Source organism: Chanodichthys erythropterus, chromosome 2 (genome assembly GCF_024489055.1).
Source record: "Chanodichthys erythropterus isolate Z2021 chromosome 2, ASM2448905v1, whole genome shotgun sequence".
NCBI lineage: Eukaryota > Metazoa > Chordata > Actinopteri > Cypriniformes > Xenocyprididae > Chanodichthys > Chanodichthys erythropterus.
The window spans coordinates 29,450,595-29,470,470 of NC_090222.1; the positions used below are offsets into that span (position 1 = coordinate 29,450,595).

At 35.9% G+C, this 19,876-nt stretch overlaps 3 protein-coding genes across 4 annotated transcripts; 2 read left to right on the forward strand and 1 right to left on the reverse strand.

Annotated features, from left to right (window-relative positions):
• Nucleotides 1–248: 248 nt before the first annotated feature.
• Nucleotides 249–8,973, forward strand: ddx61 (DEAD (Asp-Glu-Ala-Asp) box helicase 61). The gene is made up of 14 exons (XM_067408649.1): nt 249–383; nt 1,114–2,069; nt 2,214–2,277; nt 2,381–2,485; nt 2,614–2,743; nt 3,331–3,477; nt 4,455–4,549; nt 4,648–4,770; nt 4,889–5,017; nt 5,222–5,338; nt 5,853–5,916; nt 6,008–6,109; nt 6,250–6,458; nt 6,559–8,973. The coding sequence occupies exons 2-13, from the start codon at nt 1,894–1,896 to the stop codon at nt 6,447–6,449; spliced, it is 1,452 nt and encodes a 483-aa protein (XP_067264750.1). The 5' UTR covers nt 249–383; nt 1,114–1,893; the 3' UTR covers nt 6,450–6,458; nt 6,559–8,973.
• A 1,239-nt stretch (nt 8,974–10,212) lies between these two features.
• tomm40 (translocase of outer mitochondrial membrane 40 homolog (yeast)) lies at nt 10,213–16,943 on the forward strand. The gene is made up of 10 exons (XM_067408675.1): nt 10,213–10,306; nt 10,868–11,091; nt 11,180–11,247; nt 11,979–12,071; nt 12,213–12,314; nt 12,617–12,722; nt 13,739–13,861; nt 13,966–14,042; nt 14,148–14,250; nt 15,580–16,943. Exons 2-10 carry the CDS (start codon nt 10,869–10,871, stop codon nt 15,717–15,719), a joined length of 1,035 nt encoding a protein of 344 aa, XP_067264776.1. The 5' UTR covers nt 10,213–10,306; nt 10,868; the 3' UTR covers nt 15,720–16,943.
• An 89-nt stretch (nt 16,944–17,032) lies between these two features.
• Nucleotides 17,033–19,867, reverse strand: nsmce2 (NSE2 (MMS21) homolog, SMC5-SMC6 complex SUMO ligase). Of its 2 annotated transcripts, none has more exons than XM_067408745.1 (7): nt 19,750–19,767; nt 19,128–19,259; nt 18,383–18,495; nt 18,131–18,284; nt 17,937–18,028; nt 17,681–17,787; nt 17,033–17,458 (listed from the first exon to the last, which is right to left on the reverse strand). In XM_067408745.1, the coding sequence occupies exons 2-7, from the start codon at nt 19,240–19,242 to the stop codon at nt 17,347–17,349; spliced, it is 693 nt and encodes a 230-aa protein (XP_067264846.1). In that variant the 5' UTR covers nt 19,243–19,259; nt 19,750–19,767; the 3' UTR covers nt 17,033–17,346. The 2 variants fall into 2 exon arrangements, with proteins under 2 accessions (XP_067264846.1, XP_067264840.1); XM_067408739.1 differs by having other exon boundaries at nt 17,035–17,458; nt 19,739–19,867.
• Nucleotides 19,868–19,876: the final 9 nt, after the last annotated feature.

Genomic DNA, 19,876 nt, shown 5'->3' on the forward strand with positions numbered 1-19,876 from the left:
GATTTCAATATTAACATAAAAAACACTATAATGTTTAAAACTAATGATATAAATATATATCATGTCAATATTTATTTTGAAAATTATTTATATCAATAATTATTTTAATAGGTTATTATAATTTTTCAAACATGATAACATTTTTACCATAGAAGTACAGGGTTGGATTTGATAACGGTACCGCCCACCAAATTCAAACTCTGTCACCTGATTGGTTGATCTGGACTTTTCGGTGCGTTTACGTCCTCCGAGATCAATTCAGCGCACGGCCATGTTAAATCTCTAGACGGAAGAGACAAAAGCCACAGCAACAAAGAATTTCTCAAGAAACGTTCGAAGAATTAATCAAATCCACGAAGATTCAAATCCTTCAAAATTAGGAGGTAACATAGTCAAACATGAATTTAGTTAAATTAGACATTTATCTTTCCCAACGAGCACAGCGTATCTCTCTTGCTCTCTTAATAGCATTTAGCTAAGCTAACCCATCTTAACAATGTACCGCTGGCAGGTTGAGCTAGCATGCTGTTTAATAATAGGTTTAAATATAGTTATCCGATCTCTCAACTCAGGAAACAAAGTTCACTCTGTCCCCAGAAAAACGTTTTGCGCTGAGTTGCTCTTGTATAATATTCGGAACTATATTCGCGAACTCTCGTTGAATCTGACACGAAAAAACTTTGTCGATAAACCACCTTTGTGGTGTTTGTCGGCTAGCTCCGCTAACAACTCTTGACGCTCGCGCACACTTTTAGCTTCAGAGCTTATCGTTAAACCTTTAGCGAATTAGTGAAGGACCTTAAACCAGATTCGAATTGAAACAAATGTGTTATTAATCTGAATTGTCATACGAATTCCAAGTGTTTCCACACTTTTAACAAGTGTTTGAAATTGTTAGCTAAACGTGGGTGTCTTGCTAATTAGCTAGTTTGTGTGTTGAAAGTCGGGGTATTATTAACGCAGAGCTATACTATATATGTTCTGTTCTTTTTAATATGATTTGAACACATCTGTTCATATGTATTTAACGATAAACTGTGAAACTATTACATTGCTTGATGCCAGAAATAGCCCATGAAACTCATTTTGTTTTATAACTTTCATATTTGGCAGGTGTTCCAGAATTTCCTCCACTGAAGTGTTCAGGAACTGTGACAGTGAAGTGTGGAGAAACAGACATCGTGAAGCCAAGAGTAGAAACATTTATGGACTTAACTTAATTTTGGACTCATAATCCTGCATTGACTTTCAGTTTGAAATCCCTCGGTGTCGTTGGAGTTTTTCAGCAGGTTAAACAGGAGCAAGTGACACTGAGCAAAGTTAGAAATTCCTCATGACGAAGAGAATACTAGAATTTTAAGAGCACATTAAGAACCTTTAGCTGAGCCTTGTGCTTTTGAATGTAAATACTTTATACTTTTTGGATACCAAAAGGAATACAGAGGGTACTTCAGGATTTCTGCAATCCAGCGGTTTAAAAAAATAAAATAAAAGTGAATACTTTGTCACTTTTCAGGGATAACGTAAAAGTGACTTTTGGAAGGCATTAATAGATTTTTGCTCACTTGCATTTTTGAAATCCTTGTGCAAGACTTGAATTTTACAAGTACTTGTTTGCTAGTTATTTTGTACGTTGACTCTAGGCTTGTGATATATTTATTCATATAAATATAATTTTCTCCTATTTTGGGAGAGCTTATTATAAACAATTGTTATACGCCAGGCACTCTTCTTTTTAAGAGGTCTGTACGTACCAGAAACTGTTTACACAAAAGCGCGTTGAGCGTAACAGTAAAACAGTTTAAAGAATAGCTCAAAAGTAGCAAAAAAAAAAAAAAAAGAGAAACACAAAAAGATTCATTTGATTGAAACTGTTGAGGAAAACATCTGACAATGGCTACAGCGAGAACAGAGATCCCTGCTTCAGTCATGCCAATGACCAAACAGAATGGACAGTCCAAGCCTATGACGCTCCAGTCAGGATCGCTTACTTCCTCAACACAGTCAGGAAAAACACCTATGATGCCCCAGAAAGGAAGCAGTATACCACAAAGCAGTGGCGGTATCAGGTAATCTTTATCTATGTATAATTATTTGAATTGAGTCTGGTACCTTTTGACATTGTTTTCTCATTACTCCTGCTAGTTGAGCTGTTAGGAATAAACTTGAATAATGTATAAAGTCAAATTCATTTCACAAACAATTTCTTTTAGGTTTGGAGATGACTGGAAGAAGTGCCTGCAACTTCCACCAAAAGACATGAGAGTGCGAACCACAGTAAGTTGTGAAAATTGTTTCTTATTAGATGGTTATTTTAGAATGGGTTGCTGATATCCCAGTTTTTTTTTTTTGTTTGTTTGTTTTGTTTTTTTTTTGACAGGATGTGACCGCAACTAAGGGGAACGAATTTGAAGATTACTGCCTTAAGAGGGAACTTCTGATGGGTATATTCGAGATGGGCTGGGAGAAGCCTTCCCCTATCCAGGTAGTCTAACTAGTGTACAGTTACAAAATAAACTGGCCTTTTTGTTTTCTGTTTGCTTGGCTTATGCCTTTTAGAATGGTTGTCAAATCAGTCTGTCCTGAGATTTATATCCCACATTGTCTCTGTAGGAGGAGAGTATTCCCATTGTCTTGTCAGGGAGGGACATTCTCGCCAGAGCTAAAAATGGCACAGGTAAAAGTGGAGCCTACCTCATCCCCCTCTTGGAAAGGATTGATCTGAAGAAGGACCATGTTCAAGGTTTGACATGCATTGAATAAATTATATATAACATTCTATAAATTTACATAAATTATCATTCAAAGGTTTGCTATGAGGTCTCAAAGCCTGTATTTATTTGATCAAAAATACAGTAATATTGTGAAATATTATTGCAAGGTCAAATATTTTAATGTATTTTAAAATGTAATTTATTCCTGTGATTGCAAAGCTGAATTTTCAGCATTATATCTCCAGTCTTCAGTGTCACATGATCATTCAGAAATCATTCTAATATACTGATTTGCTGCTCAGGAAACATTTACTATCATTGTTGACAAACACTTGTGCTTCCTAATATTTTTATGGAAACTGTGATGCTTTTTTTTTTTTTTTTTTTTTTCAGGATTGTTTGATGAACAGAGTTCAAAAGAACAGCATTCATTTGAAACATAAATTTTGTAACTATGTAAAAGTCTATAACTGTCAATTTTGATCAATTTAATCCATCCTTGCAGAATATTAGGAAGTATTAATTTCTTTAAAAACAATCTTGCTGACCTCAAACCTTTTGAATGGTTGTGTATATACATCTACTTATTTAATTATTTATTCTGACTTTGTTTTAGCCTTAGTGATGGTACCAACTCGTGAGTTGGCTCTGCAGGTGAGCCAGATAAGTATCAACATGAGCAAGCACCTTGGTGGCGTCAAGGTTATGGCTACAACAGGTGGCACCAACCTGAGGGATGACATCATGCGTCTTGATGAGACTGGTAATTGGATTTATTTACCATCCTTGAGTTTCCCCAAGTTTTAAACCGTTTGTAGTGATTTGAGAATTAAGGAAAGGGTTATAAAATTGAAGTAAAAAAAAAACTTTACAGTAATACTTACAGGCAATCCTTGTGTAAATTCTTTAGTGAGATATGTTTGAGCAGTAAATTTGCCCAAAGGCGGCATTTCACTCGAAATGGCATGATTTGCCGGGATGTCACACCTACTGACTGTTTTCTGAAGTCTTGCCAGACCACAGTCATTTGAGCAATTCTTAAGTTGTGCTTCCTTGTTCCTGAAGGAACAATGATATTAGACAAGTAGTCTCATTATATGCACTTCATTAAAATGCAGGGTTGTCCATTGCCCAACCTTCCTCCACACACATTTGCTTGTAGGTTTCTGGCATTCCCAAAGACCTTGGCCATTTCTCAATGTGTTCTTAAGTGATCTTGCATCCTTGTGCTCTCGTACTACGTCATCAATTGTCGAAGTTCAATTCCAGTACTCAAGATTGCAAGTACAGAGGACGCATGGAAGAACCTGGATGTGTTCTTCATATCGAGGATGCATGAAAATGTAGATTTGAGAGAATAGAATTGTTAGAAATCCTGTAAGATGCTGCAGGCGGACGATGTACGGAAGCCTGTAGGCTTTAAACTCCCTGGCTTCACTTAAGTTTCTCGCTGCAAGATCACAGATACGTGATGGCTCGTGAAAGTAAACATTTGTCATTTTGTTTTTTTTTTACTTTTTTTTTTTAAAAAGTGAAGACCTTGAGAAACATATGTGGTAAAAAAACCACATGTTTCATTTTCTCAAACATGTGGTAAAAAAGAAAAAACCTTCTCAATATTATTTTTATTAGTTTTATAACAACAAAAAACACCCCGCTCCCAAAAAAAAAGGCAAGATGAAATTATAAATGACATCCTTTTGTTAACTTTAATTTTTTTTTTTTTTTTTCTCTCTCTAGTACATGTTATAATAGCTACCCCAGGAAGGATCCTTGACTTGATAAAGAAAGGTGTGGCCAAGGTTGACAAAGCTCAGATGGTTGTCATGGATGAGGTGAGAAAAATAATGCAAAAAGAGCCTATATCTAAGCAGGCTCTCTAAATGAATACTAATATGATGGAAGTTCATGACATCTGATTTGTTCTTCACAGGCTGATAAGTTGCTTTCTCAAGACTTTGTGGTGCTTATTGAGGACATCATCAGCTTCCTGCCCAAAAACCGTCAGATTCTTCTCTATTCTGCCACTTTCCCCATCAGTGTGCAGAAATTTATGGTGAGAGATTTTAGACTTTTTGAAGCCAAATGTCTTGGATATAATGTGTACAACATTTTACCATATTCAGATATTTCATATTCATTTGCTTTAACCATGCTAATGTCCCGTTGTGTAGTCCAAACACCTTCAGAAGCCATATGAAATCAATCTGATGGATGAGCTGACACTGAAAGGCATCACACAGTACTATGCCTATGTGACAGAAAGACAGAAAGTGCACTGTCTCAACACACTGTTCTCAAGGGTAAGTGGACATTCCCTCCAAGATCTGCTCTAGATTCGACTGGTATTTTGCAAGTTTTCCATTTGTATTACTCCAAAGCTTCTTTGGCATACTACATTTGACTAACTGTACTGTCTTAAAGCCTTTTTTAATGATTTATCCTCACCTAGGCAAAAAGTCATTTAATTCTTTTATTTGTATTTATTTGATATCTTTCTTTCTTAGCTCCAAATCAACCAGTCTATCATCTTCTGTAACTCCACTCAAAGAGTGGAACTCCTTGCCAAGAAGATCACACAGCTTGGCTATTCTTGCTTTTACATTCATGCCAAGATGATGCAGGTCAGTTTCAGAATGCAGCTACGCAATTCAAAAGTTGTTTTTAAAGAAATGTAATATTTTATTCAGCAAGGATGCGTTAAATAGTGACGGTAAAGACATTTGTTACAAAAGATTTACTATTTCAAATAAATGTTGTTCTTTGGAACTTTCTGTTCCTGAAAACAAATGTATTGTGGTTTCCACAAAAATAGTAAGCAACACAAAAAGTTTTCAACATTGATATTAATAAGAAATGGTTCTTGAGCAGCAAATCAGCAAAATAGAAGGGGTCATGTGACACTGAAGACTGGAATAATGACAAAGTAATATTTTAAAATGACATTTTAAAATAAATTCAAATGGAAATGTTATTTTAAATGATATTTCAAAAATTTCTTTTTGATCAAATAAAAGCAGTCTTGCTGAGCCTAAGGAACTTTCAAAAACAATCTTACTGACTCCACAGTTTTGAACAGTAGTGTATGCTCTTATGTTGTGATTTGTGTTCTCCTACATTATTTTTATATTACCACAGGAATACAGAAATCGTGTGTTCCATGACTTCAGAAACGGACTGTGTAGGAACCTGGTCTGCACAGGTATGGATAGCCACATTCGTGCCACTCTTCCTGTTTTCAAGGGATTTTCCTAAATGTTTCTGAAACCTTTTTGGTGTTTTACCTGTCACAGATCTTTTCACAAGAGGAATTGACATCCAGGCTGTCAATGTAGTCATCAACTTTGACTTCCCCAAAAATGCAGAGACATACTTGCACCGTATTGGTCGATCAGGTAACCATCAATGCAAAATTTAACTGATTACTATTGTAGGGTTTCAATTCATCATTTGCATTTTTTTTTTTTTTTAAATCTTTGTTTTGTGATTGGGTCTACATGTAGTGTATTTCAATGTTTTCTCTCTCTGTTCTCAGGTAGGTACGGTCACCTGGGTCTGGCCATTAACCTGATCACCTCAGAAGATCGTTTCAACCTAAAGGGCATTGAGGACCAGCTGATGACTGACATAAAGCCCATACCCAGCAGCATTGATAAGAGCCTGTATGTGGCAGAGTTTCACTCCATGAACCCTGAGGAGGAGGAGGCTGCTCACAAAGCAGGCGATCTTAATTAACCCTTACTGGTAAGAAGGCCATGTCTTAAATGACCTGATCTGAAGCACTTCAACTCATTTATACAGATGTGACTAAATTCAGTTGTACCAATATCTTCCTTTCTTTCAGGAGAATAAAGGGACCAATGCTTGGCATTCTGCACAATTTCTACTGAAGACAGAAGCAAAGATGACTTTGTTTGTTTTTTGTTTTGTTTGTTGTAGTTCATCTTCTCACCAAATGCTTCAGCGGTCTGGAACTGCCATGGTAAAATGTGATTGGCTGCCACAAGTTTAGGGGCCAGTATAAAGTCATTAGGCTTGTTCTCTATGGACTCACTGAGGCAGCTTACCCCTTTTCCATTTGGAGCACAATAAGCCACTGTTCTTTGGACCCAGAGCATTGGCAAAGACCATTCACCATCCATAACTGCTGTTCAAAAGGATTTAGCCCCCTCTTTTAGTTACCAGAACAATAAAAATAGAAAATACTGGCAGGAGTTGGTGCCAAAACAAATGCCTAAGCTTTACTAGGAGTACGTTTAGTGCTGTCTATCCATCTCCTAATGTGAAAAGTTTTTGCGCATTATATGAGTTTTACTCAGAGCTTTACAGTTGATCAGGGAAAACCAGGGAGGTTTAACACATTCATAATGGTCTTTTGTTGGTTGTTTACAGCCTTGTGTGTGTGTGTAAATATCTTGAGAGAGGCTCGTGCTTTCTAATGCAAACAGACTTTTTCTTTGGCTAACTTTTGACTCTCCACCGTGTCATCTTTCCCAAGAGTTTTTGAAAACTTCCCACCTTTTTTTAAATTCATTCTGACTTTGGCCATTTCTGTCTCTCTAAGTGCCTTAATCTATATTCTTCCTCTGGGTAGGAGGGAGCACTCTAGGTGTGCAGTGCAAAAAATAAAAATAAAAACCTCTGCTTTGGTCAGGATTGTTAGAGAAAGAAATTACCAGCTAGATTTAGACTGCTTTAATACCTCAAACCTATAAATCACTTGTTCTCTATTTGACCCACCAGTTTATTGGTAGTGAACAGTACCTACCTCAGCATTGGCTGGGTGAGCAATAGATTTGCTTGTGTCTGACAACCAGGTATCCCAGCTCAGATGTTTGGTGAGGCAGGACTTTAATTTCAATAGTTCAGCCTGCATTTTTTTGAAAACTGGCGGACAGTTTAGGTTGTTCATTATACTTTTTTCCAGTTGAATCACACAGTCAGGTTTTATTTCATTAAAACAATTTAATGTGATTGATTAAATTCACTCTTTCCCCGGTGGTGTCTAATGCACAAAGAATCCAAGTAACGTCTTTTACAACATATCAGCACAAAAGCTGAGATGAAATGGCAGCTGTAATAAAGTTGGTAGCTCTTGAAGTGTAAACCTTTGTCCCATTGTATGTGTTGAATTGTGCTCTCTGCCATGTGTTGTATTAAGTAGAAGCTGTATGTTTTACTGCGAGGATTTATGGGAGAATGGCCAAAGCTTTTTGCTCCAAATGTCAATGCCAGCCTATTCTGTCCCTTCTCTTTTAAGCAAAAATAAAGTCCAGCATATTCTCCAAATGTTTGTATTCTCTAAGTACCATGAAGTCTAGGAAACTAATTTTATCATTTCAGTGAACTAATTGGCAATGGCACAGAATACATGTACATGTTGATTGCCTTTTCATATTATAGGCAAGGCAGTTGAATGCTTTAACTTTTGTTTCCTATAATTTATTTTCAAAATGTTTGTAGGTTGTGTATTTTCTATTTTGTGACTTGAATCTCACCACCACCAGATAAATTTACAGCTCTCTCACATATTATTAATCCACAATCTCTACATGAATTGTTTAAAATAAGATAAACTATATGTAAACAAGCCCGTTTTTCCACGCAAGCATTTTCCTGTAATATTAAGTTGCTTTTTTTTTTTTGTGATCTTACACTACATAATCTTTAATTTGTCTTGAGTGAAGTTTGAGATGAAGGTTATTAAATGTTATGACCCACTACAGAATGGAAAAAAACACATGGCTCAGCCCACACAATACCAAGGCTATCAAACTGAACAAGCAAGTTTTAAAAAAGTTGCCAATTACAGCACAAACAGTACTGTGGGACTTTTAGAAACTCTCCAGACATCAATCTCTTAAGCACTTCAGCCTCTTTGGGAGGATAAAGAAAAGCCACTTTTGTGAAAGATCAATATTTGCTCCGCCTGAGGCCATGTTGTAATCTCAAACTTTGTAGAACTGATTTTGTGCTGTGATGGGGGGGGGGGATCTTGTTGGCTAGAAATCTTGTTGGCTTCAAAAGCAAAATTATAGGCAAAGCTTTGGTTATCATGCAGAAAATGTTCGTTTTTCATTGTAGAGAAATGAACGTTCATAATTAAAATATTTGAATGTAAAAGATATTAAAAGAAAGTTTGTCCTTCATGTTTAAAAGTAAAGAGTGCATCAGTTGAATTCACTATAACACATTTGATAAAACAAAAATACAAATTAATTCATGATGAATAGGCCTATATAATTGTAATATATGTTCTCACAAGAATCAGTGATATCTAAAACCATTAAAAAAAAACAAAAACATTTTCATTAAACGTTAACTGGAAAATATTTTTTAAAAAAAATGTTAACTTTATTTATTTGTAATGTGAACTGTTTTAAAATCTATGTCATTTATTAAAGGATTAGTTCACTTTCAAATTAAAATTTCCTGATAATTTACTCACCCCCATGTCTTCCAAGATGTTCATGTCCTTCTCTCTTCAGTCAAAAAGAAATGAAGGTTTTTGATGAAATCATTCCAGGATTTTTCTCCATATAGTGGACTTCAATGGCCTCCAGATGTTTGAAGGTCAAAATTAAAGTTTCAGTGCAGCTTCAAAGAACTCTACAACATCCAGGATGAGGAATAAGGGTCTTATCTAGAGAAACCATCACTCATTTTCTAAAAAAAAAAATTAAAACTTATATACGTTTTAACCATAAATGCTTTTCTTGAACTAGCTTTCTTCTTCTCTAGAACTCTATTAGTAAGTGTATTACTGCCTTCCACAAGTCAAAATTTGAACTAATTGCTATATACTTGCACTAGCATATTGTATATGACAATTTAGTTCAACCTTTGACCTGAGGAGGGCAGTAATACACTTAGCAGTGTCTACACTGCCAGAATTCTAATTAAGAAGAAGAGAGCTAGTTTAAGAGGAGCATTTATGGTTAAAATGTATAAAATTTTATTTTATTTTAGAAAATGAGCGATGGTTTCTCTATATAAGACCCTTATTCCTCGTCTGGGATCGTGTAGAGCTCTTTGAAGCTACAATGAAACTGTAATTTTGACCTTCAACCATTTGGAGGCCATTGAAGTCCACTATAAGGTGAATAATCCTGGAAAAACTTTAATTTCTTTTCGACTGAAGGAAGGAAGACATGAACATCTTGGATGACATGGGGGTGAGAAAATTAACAGGAAATTTTAATTTGAAAGTGAACTAATCTTTTAAAGATAATAAAGAGAATCCTATGACACCAATCATACCCTTGCTTTTTTGTAAATAACATCCTGTCGACTTTTATTGCCAATCTTTACGACGAAAAACATGCATGAATAAAATACAAACGCAAACGTACAGCTCATACCCTTGAAGTGTAACTTTGAGGGAGTGCAGAATACACGCCACGAACCGTCGTATTTCCTTCCCCGATACCTCACAAGTACGCCATATTCAGTAGCCAATCATCAGACAGCTGTGGCGTCTTTTATCCAATGATCTATTAATACAGCCGGAATGGGCTGGCCAAGACGTCCGTTACGTAGTCTGTCATCCTACCGGCGCCTCTCAGCCGTATAACTGGACTGCATTGCTAAATGTGAGTATAGCACGAGGCCTGCAAATAGTTACATAAATTGTATTCATACACTTGCTATTAATTAGTCCATCATTTATTGACAGGAACGACTGTCCAGCTAGTATAGAATACAGCTTCTTTCGCGCGTCTCATGTAGATATGTGCCAGTCTCTTTGTTTTTTTCACACGTTAGCTAGTTAGCTAGCATTAACCTTAGCTTACCTGCTATTTAGCCAATGAAGCGTGAATGAAGCTGCACATGCTAGTGCACTACTTTTCTCTAGTGAGCCAGATTGTAGTCGTTGCTGTGCACACAAAATTGGTGTTCATAACTAGGTAGTCGCAGCTGAGCTACTCGTCAGTTGTCTAAACCTGGAGAGATCAAGGTTTTCATTTGGTATTGACAGTTTACAATTGTTGGAAGCAAAAATATGTTGTTTACTGATAGTCTATTTGATCGTAGGAACGTGACCTTTTGCCCTATGATTGTTGTCAGCGGATGTCGATCATCCTGAAGTTAATGATAGCGTTATGACATTTAATGTTATTTCAATGTTATCATACTGTTGACTTGTCCTTCAGCATGGGCAGTGTGTTGGCTGCCAGCTCCCCAAACCCACCCCCAGCCTCAGGGGGTGGCAGTGCCCCAGGGGGCACAGGTCTAGTGACGGTACCACCAGGTTTCACTATGCCCCCAGTCTCTGCAGTCCCACCCTCCTCAGGCACACAAGGCCAGCCTGGGACAGATGCAGAAGGCTCTCTCCCCAACCCTGGCACATTTGAAGAGTGTCATCGCAAATGCAAAGGTTTGTTTAAGGCTAATTGTCTTGCTTTCCTCCTGTGGTTCCATAATCCATGTTCTGTTTACTTACAGTCTTTTCATCTGCTTCTCAGAGGTCTTCCCTGTGCAGATGGAGGGGGTACGCTTGGTTGTCAACAAAGGCTTGAGTAATCACTTCCAGGTCAGTCACCACTTTATAAATGGGATTTACAAGCTCTTGAAGAATAAATTTTTTTCTTCTTAGAATTGAAATATCAAAGGACAACAACAATATATACACTAATGGCCAAAAGTTTGAAATAATCAGGATTTTTTAAAATGTTTTTAAGGAGTCTCTTATGCTCACCAAGGCTGCATTTATTTGATAAAAAATACAGTAAGAACAGTAATATTTTAAAAAACAGTAAAACAATTTCCATATATATATATATATATATATATATATAATATATATATGCCTTTTTGCTGTAAATGGTAAAATATTTCTATTTTAAATGTTAATTTTGTTAATTGAACTTTCTATTCATCAAAGAAACCTGAAAAAAAAGATCACTGTTTCCACAAAAATGTAAAGCAGCAAATAAATGTTTTCAACACTGATTATAATAAGATACATTAATAACAAATGAGCACCAATTTCTGAAGGATCATGTGACACTGAAGACTGGAATAATGGCTGAAAATTCAGCTTTACCATCACAGGGATAAATTGTTTTAAAATGCATTATAACAAATATTTATAAAATATTTTTATGAAATATTTTTAAATTTCATAATATTACTTTTTTTTTTTTTTTACTTTTTTTTTAATCAAATAAATGCAGCCTTTGAGAGCATAAGCGACTTCTTTTTTTAAAAAAATCATTTCATACTTTTTACTGTAGTGTGTAACATCTTGATTTGCTTCTTCAGGTTAGTCACACAATTACTCTAAGCACCTTGGGGGACTCGGGGTACAGATTCGGAGCCACATATGTGGGCAGCAAGCAGACAGGACCTGCAGAGGTGAGCACTTTAATTACTTTGTAACTGACAGGCTGACAGAAATTTGACTTGATTTTGTGTCAACTTGCTACACCTTTATTTTTTCAGAATGAAAAGATGAGTAGGATATGATGTTTCTTTTTTGCATTCTGCCCCCCTCAGTCTTTTCCGGTCATGGTAGGTGACATGGACAACACAGGCAGTCTAAATGCACAGATCATCCATCAGCTGACCAACCATGTTCGCTCTAAAGTGGCCATTCAGGTATGTACAGCTTTGCTGTCATGTTCGCTGGTTACAGTCAGAGTAATAAAGAAATAGAACAAATTATGGTCCAGTAGACCTCACACATGGCATTGTTTTTAATGTGATTAAGACTTGCTGTGAGAAAAAGCATTCCTATAATCTGGTAATAAGAATTGTATTCCTAGATGGCTAAATGATTTTTAAATTACTGCTGATTTTTTTTTACTTTTCTTCTTCTTTGTTTTTTTTAACTTGTTAAATGATGCTCTGTGCTGCATAGTGTACTGTTATTAATTGCCTTACTAAATTATGGGTTACAGACGCAGCAACAGAAGTTTGTAAACTGGCAGTGTGATGCAGAATATCGTGGCGATGACTTCACAGCTGCTGTTACCCTTGGCAACCCAGATGTTCTTGTTGGCTCTGGTAACCAATTTGCATTCGCTATTGACCATGACTGTCAAGCTTCAAAAGTTACAATACAAGAAGTTTTTTTTTTTTTTTTAACACTATATTCCTATTACAGACTACTGTTAAATTTGGGTCTGTGAGATTTTTTTAAAAAATGTTTTTGAAAGAAGTCTCTTATGCTCACTGACATTGCATTTATTTGATCAAAAATATAGTAAAAACAATAATATTCTTAAGTATTATTACAATTTAAAATTTTAAAATGTAATTTATTCTTGTGATGGCAAAGCTGAATTTTCAGCATAATTTCGTCAGTCTTCAGTTGTGGCCTAATTGTTAGAGAGTCTCTTGTAACCCGAAGGTCACGGGTTCAATTCTCAATACCAACAGAAAAATGTAGGTGGGGGAGTGAATGAACCACACTCTCTTCCACCCTCAATACCCACGACTGAGGTGCGTTTGAGCAAGGCACTGATCCCCAATCACTCCCTGGGCGCCACAGCGAATGCCTTCCCACTGCTCCATGGTCTGCTGTGTGTGTGTGTGTTCACTACTTACTGCTCCTAATGTTTGTGCACTGACTTGGATGGTTTAAATCACTTCAGTGTCACATGATCCTTAAGAAATCATTCTTATATGCTGATTTGGTGTTCAAGAAATAGTTCTTATTATTATCAATGTTGAAAGCAGTTGTGCTGCTTAATATTTTTGTGGAAACCATTAAATATTTTACTGTCACTTTTGATCAATTTAATGCACCCTTGCTGAATTATTGAAGTATTAATTTCTTTCTAAAAAAAAAAACTCTTACTGACCCTAAACTTTTGAATGGTAGTATAAGTCTTCAGAAGTCATATGATTCCTAACAAATCAAACAACAAATTCCTAGTATGTGTAAACAACATACCTGGCAATAAAGCTCTTTTTGATTCTGATTGTTTTTTGGTGAGGAACAAACAGAAATGTAAACTATTTACTGATAATATCCCATATGTAGGAGCTCACATTCACATTCATGTTTCATCTGGTAGGTATCATTGTGGCACACTACCTCCAGTCCTTGTCTCCCTCTTTGGTATTGGGAGGTGAGCTGGTCTATCACAGGAGACCAGGAGAGGAGGGCACCGTCACATCATTAGTGGGCAGGTACACAGGTAATCATTTCCAGATCATTCTTTATCACATTTTATTCAAGGTCTGGCAAAAATCATAATTTGATTAAATGTACTGATTTGACATGCTACCTTTTCATCCTTAGGTAGTAACTATGTTGCCACGTTGACTGTTGGAGGAGCCGGTGCACATGCATCATACTACCACAAAGCTAATGACCAGGTACTTAATGTATAGATGTAGGCCAATTAAATGACAGATCTGTTACTCAAGATAAGATTCTTGGTCTGTTAAACTCACTCCTTTGAATCTTAAAACCTCCTACAGCTCCAGGTTGGAGTGGAATTTGAGGCTAGCACACGAATGCAGGACACAAGCATGTCGTTTGGTTATCAGTTGGATGTACCCAAAGCAAATCTGCTGTTTAAAGGTATTGAAAGGCTTTTCTTAAACTGTTAGCATTCAAAAGTTGAGTTGAGATTTTATATATATATATATATATATATATATATATATATATATATATATATATATATATATATATATATATATATATATATATATATATAAATTTAATAAAGTAATCAAAAGTAAAATAACACTGCATAGTCTTCACTGTATAAATTAAACATAGATTAATCCTTATTAAAATTACAAAAGTTATCCAGTCAGGAGCAGTGAGTGATTGTTTTTTTAGTTTTTTTTTTCATGAAAAATATCTTCATTTCTGTTCCGAAGATGAATGAAGGTCTTAAAATTGTAATTAATAGTAATTAATGACACAATTTTAAATTTTGAGACTGCAGCAAGTTTATTAGGCTGCTGTCACTTTAAGAGTTAGTGCACGGATCCAGTATACTGATACACATGCATTTTTGTTACTCAACTGTTTGTTAACATAAGACATAACTATGTTTATGAGTCTCGTTAATACGGTCATTTTCAAGCACAAGATGATGTGAAAGAGAGCTTAATTCAGTATTTGTGCGCTGTCTGAGACATGGCTTTCTGTGTGCGCTTCGGATGTTTGCGCACAGAAGACTACCCACACAGCAAGTAATGAATTGAGTTCCCTTTCGCGTCTTCTTGCAGTTGAATATTTCAGTTGGCAAGGCCTAAACTTTCATGAAGATGTAGCACTGGCCCGTCAACTGTTCCGAACATCGTTCACGTTCTCACAATACTGCATTGCTTGAGTTCCTAAAAAATATTACCGGCAAACTTAGTTGACACCATTTGACCAAATTTGGCCAAAATTTGTCATTGTAAATCATTATGGCTGTAAAATAATAATCGTTTTTATAATAATTATTAAATAAAAACTCAAAAAAATGAAATTGAAATGAAAAATGAATACTGCTTTTGTAATATTTCACTCTAAAATAAAACATTTAAGAAAAAAATATAATAATAATTCACCTGAATTACAACTGATGGAAAACCGCAGGAAGTTGATAAGCACTTCTCCGTAAGGTATGGGAAGAAGGTTGGCATATGTTGCGTTCTCAAATGCATGTTAAAGTGTCTCAAAACCGAGCTTTTCTGAGATGCTGCAAATGCCAGCGAATCATGAGCTGATCACTTGTAAGAACACAGTGCCACTCTTCACTCTGAAAAACATTTGACTAAATCACAGCTTTTGTGATATGAAATTTTTTGCGATATTTGGTTTCAGTGACTCGTGCAGCCCTACTTAAATGCATGTTCCAGTTTTCTTTCATTGCTAAGCTTACCTCTCCTCTTCAACCTTGTTCTTCAGGTTCTTTAGATAGCAATTGGGTGGTGGGAGCGACGCTGGAAAAGAAGCTGCTTCCCCTTCCTCTATCATTAGCTCTAGGCGCCTTCCTTAACCACCGCAAGAACAAGTTTCAGTGTGGCTTTGGTGTCACTATCGGATAGAACAACCATGGTGATTTCAGAACCTCGACAGATACAACCCTCCACCACGCTTGGACTGGTGCAAAGAGACATGGGGACATGGACCAACACTGAAACGGACTCAGAGACTCCCAGTATTAGTGCGTTGAACCTTCACAAGGATGGACCAGGACAAAGAGCTTGCGGGACAGTCCAAAAGAGCTCTCATCAATCTAATCTTCAGTTATCTGATAAACAGACAGTCACATAAGGTTTGTTTTTAAATGCACATCATGTGGAAGAATGTCCGATGCATGTAACATTAAAGGTGTTTTGGAAGAAAGTACGTATCTGTATTCAAAATATGATTCAGTCAAATACAGTCCGTTAATGTGGAGATACCTTTGCTCTGTTTTTTTGCCTTTGTTGAGACAAAATTATTTTTTTCTGGCTTTTACACGAGACGGTTTTCTTAAGGGCAAAAGACTTCCATTTTTTGATCTATAAACATAAACCACTTGTTTTGGTCTATATAAATGTGGTCAGACGGTTTGAGTGTGCTCATTTTTTTACTTGATGTTCTTGTAAGAATTAAAATGATTTAATCTTCAATAATATACTCCATGAAATGCTGTTTGTGATGTCAAAATTATGAAAATTCAATGCATGGGAAGCTCTGGGTTGTTTAAGTCAAAGCCTGTGTCCCTTTTGCCTGGTTTTGCAGACAAGGCTTAAGCCTAGTCCCAGACTAAAATAAATGTTTGAGCTCTCTTAACTAAAAGCAACTTGCACTGGCATATCTTAAAATATGTCAGTGGTTTTGTCTCGAGATGCACACCAGTAATTTTTTCTAAGGCACATTTATAAAAGCTACTTACATGTCCTAATTTAACTATGGCCCTATTCCTGGCTTAATCTAAGCCTTGTCTGTGAAACTGGAAAAATGACTAGTCACAGAACACTTTTCCTGTATTTGTCCGTTAGGGTCTTAGGGCCAAATTCGGATAATGGTTTCATATTGACCGGGGCGTAACCAATCAGACTGTCCTTTTTATGTCTTGAAATGCATCACTCTGAATTTTCCACTTGGAAGAATTTCCAATGTTTGTATTATTTTAATTAGTTGTTGTACACAATTAAAGGTTTTGGGGGCAGTCAAAGAGTTGGAGCAGATACTATAATAAACCTGTAAAATCTAAGCTGGTTTTAATGTCCAGTGGAGTTTTTCATGTCTCATGCTGATTTCATGTCTTTGTGACATGGTGGAGTAATATAAAACAGGCTTTTGGCCTGATTCTATTGGATTATTTTACAGTGCAATTGTTGAATAAACATCTGGTTGTGAATTGAGTTTTGAAAGGAAGCAGGTTTTTATTGTCATTTACAGAGATGAAAAGACTTACTCTCATTGACTAAGGATAAAATGTGTAGGTAATTTGAGGTTTGACAGTGAGGCAATATGAGAAGGAACAAATATTCTTTTTCAGCAAGTCAGCATAGTGCATTTATATTTGTATTACAAACAAGAACTGCAAATGTGTTATATATTAACTATAACAAACCAAATTTTACAACAAAAGCCTCTAGTTCTAGATTTCAACATTCAGGCAAACCATGTTCCCATTTCAGACAGAACAACTAGAACATCTGCAGGACTAATTTGGTCAAATTAAGTTTTTCCGCTCTGTCTCTTGTGGTTCTGGATCATTCTCTTCATAACCAGATCCAATTCGAGGTCCGACTGCTGAACATCTCTGTTGTCACAGCCTACCTTTGGACAGCTGTGAAAAAGAAAAAAATAGTTATTTTAAAATTGTAATAATATTTTACACTATTAATATTTTTACTTTATTTTTGCTTAAATAAATGCAGGCTTGATGAGCATAAGGCTTTTTTTTTTAGTTTACATTGACTGGCTGGTGACAGGACATGAAAATGAATTTCAGATAAATGTATACTTATTTGGGACATAGTAAAAACAGAACTGAGCAGTGGCAACATACCGAAAATTCTTCTTATTTTTGTGCTTGGCCTTAATCATTTCAAGTACAGCCGCTTGGTCATAGTAATGACTGCATTTCTTATTTTTCACTGGATTGACCATCTCGACCTGTCAGAACAAGATAAGGTAAAATTAATTTCTAGACATTTATTATTTATGCAATACAAAAAACTAAACAAAAACCCCAGCACAAATGTGAACTTTTAACTCACGAGCTATAACATCTTGTGCAATTGATAATGTAAGATGATGTTTACCTGGGTGAGAGGGCAGATGAAGTTTGTCTGGCTCTGTGTTACAGCAATGTCCTCATCAAGTTCCTCCTCTTCGTTCTCAGCATCAGTTTGACCTAATTCATACACATATATGCACAAATATACATTGAAGAATGGCACCACTTATGATGTGGCTTTTGTGAATGTTGTGCTGCAAAAAGTGTTGTGTGTCACACCTTGCATGGCATATTTCCTGACACTGTCTTTGAAGGCAACCACCTTACTGTGCCTTTGCAGGTCTGCATCTGAAACTGCAGCCATTAACTCAATAAAACGGTCCTTTACAGAGTTTCTCAGATGAACCATGGCCTCCGGAGGTTCATTTCTGACCTACAGAACAGTTGAGAGAAACCCAGGGTGGCTCAGTAGGTGACTTGACAAAGACTTTGTGTCAAAATTAAGCACCGGCAATAGTCAGTAAGACAAACCTGAGCAGTTTTCTCATCAACTGACTCCACAAAACAATTGATTTCTCTGTCCAGTCTGGAACACTCCATAATCATCTCCTCCAGTTTCTTCAGAGATGGACTGTTATTCATACCTGAAATTAAAAGGTATTTTGGTTTCTCTAGATAAGACCCTTATTCCTCGTCTGGGATCGTGTAGAATGCTTTGAAGCTGCACTGAAACTGTAATTTTGACCTTCAACCGTTTGGGCTCCATTGAAGTCCACTATATGGAGAAAAATCCTGGAATGTTTTCATCAAAAACCTTAATTTCTTTTCGACTGAAGAGAGAAAGACATGGACATCTTGGATGACATGGGGGGTGAGTAAGTTATCATTAAATTTTAATTTGAATGTGAACTAATCCTTTAAAGATAATAAAGAGAATCCTATGACACCACTCATACCCTTGCTTTTTTGTAAATAACATCCTGTCGTCTTTTATTGCCAATCTTTAAAATTTTTGTGAAAACCATGTGATTTTTTATTTCTCGGGATTCTTAGATACATATCAAGTTCAAAAGAATAGCTTTTACTAGAACATTCTAACATTATAAATATATTTACTGCAATTTTGATCAATTTAATGTATCCTTGCTGAATAAAATTAAAAATACATATAAATATGTTAAATAACTACACAAAAAAAAAAATAAAATAAAATATATATATATATATATATATATATATATACAGTATATAGTTGTTTAAATGACTGGCTGCTCACCTTGTGCTTCGACTATTCCCAGTGCAACGTCTGATATCATGTCCATACAAGCTCCAATATCTGCTTGACATGACTTCAGAGTGGACAAGGTGGACTGTACTGAGCTTAGAGACATCTCTAGAAGGCACAGGACTGCTCGAAAAGAGATAAACACAAATTCAACCCACAAACTCACTTGCAACTTCATCATTCACTTTCACCTACTTTAACAAAAGCGAACTTATTTTCACTTGCACTTAATTTCTCTTTCACCCAACCTCCCGTTGTTTAAACCTGTATGACTTTCTTTCTTAAATGGAACATCAAAAAACTGATGGACAGCTTTAGTCACCATTCAATTGTATTACATAGAAAAAGATGTTTAAGTGATTGGTAACGGTCTCAAACATCCTGCCGAACATTTTTTGTTAAACCTCAGGGGATAAGAAAGTCACACCTGTTTGGCACAACATGAGTAAATGATGGCATTATTTTTGTTGTTTAGTGAACACTTTAATAAAACATATTAGCAACTTATTGATCTAAGCGGCAAGCTATAACATTTTTTTAAACATTCAAATTATCTACGATATATATATTTTTAAAAAAATAATAAAAACTCGATACGAAACCTTCGCTTTACCAAAAGTAGCGCCACCATGAAGCCGTTTCCGGTTTCAAAACGCCTTGAATGACACGTCAATTTAAAAGACTTCTAACCATTTCATAATCATATCTAGTCTTAAAATACTTACTACGTTGCACATAAT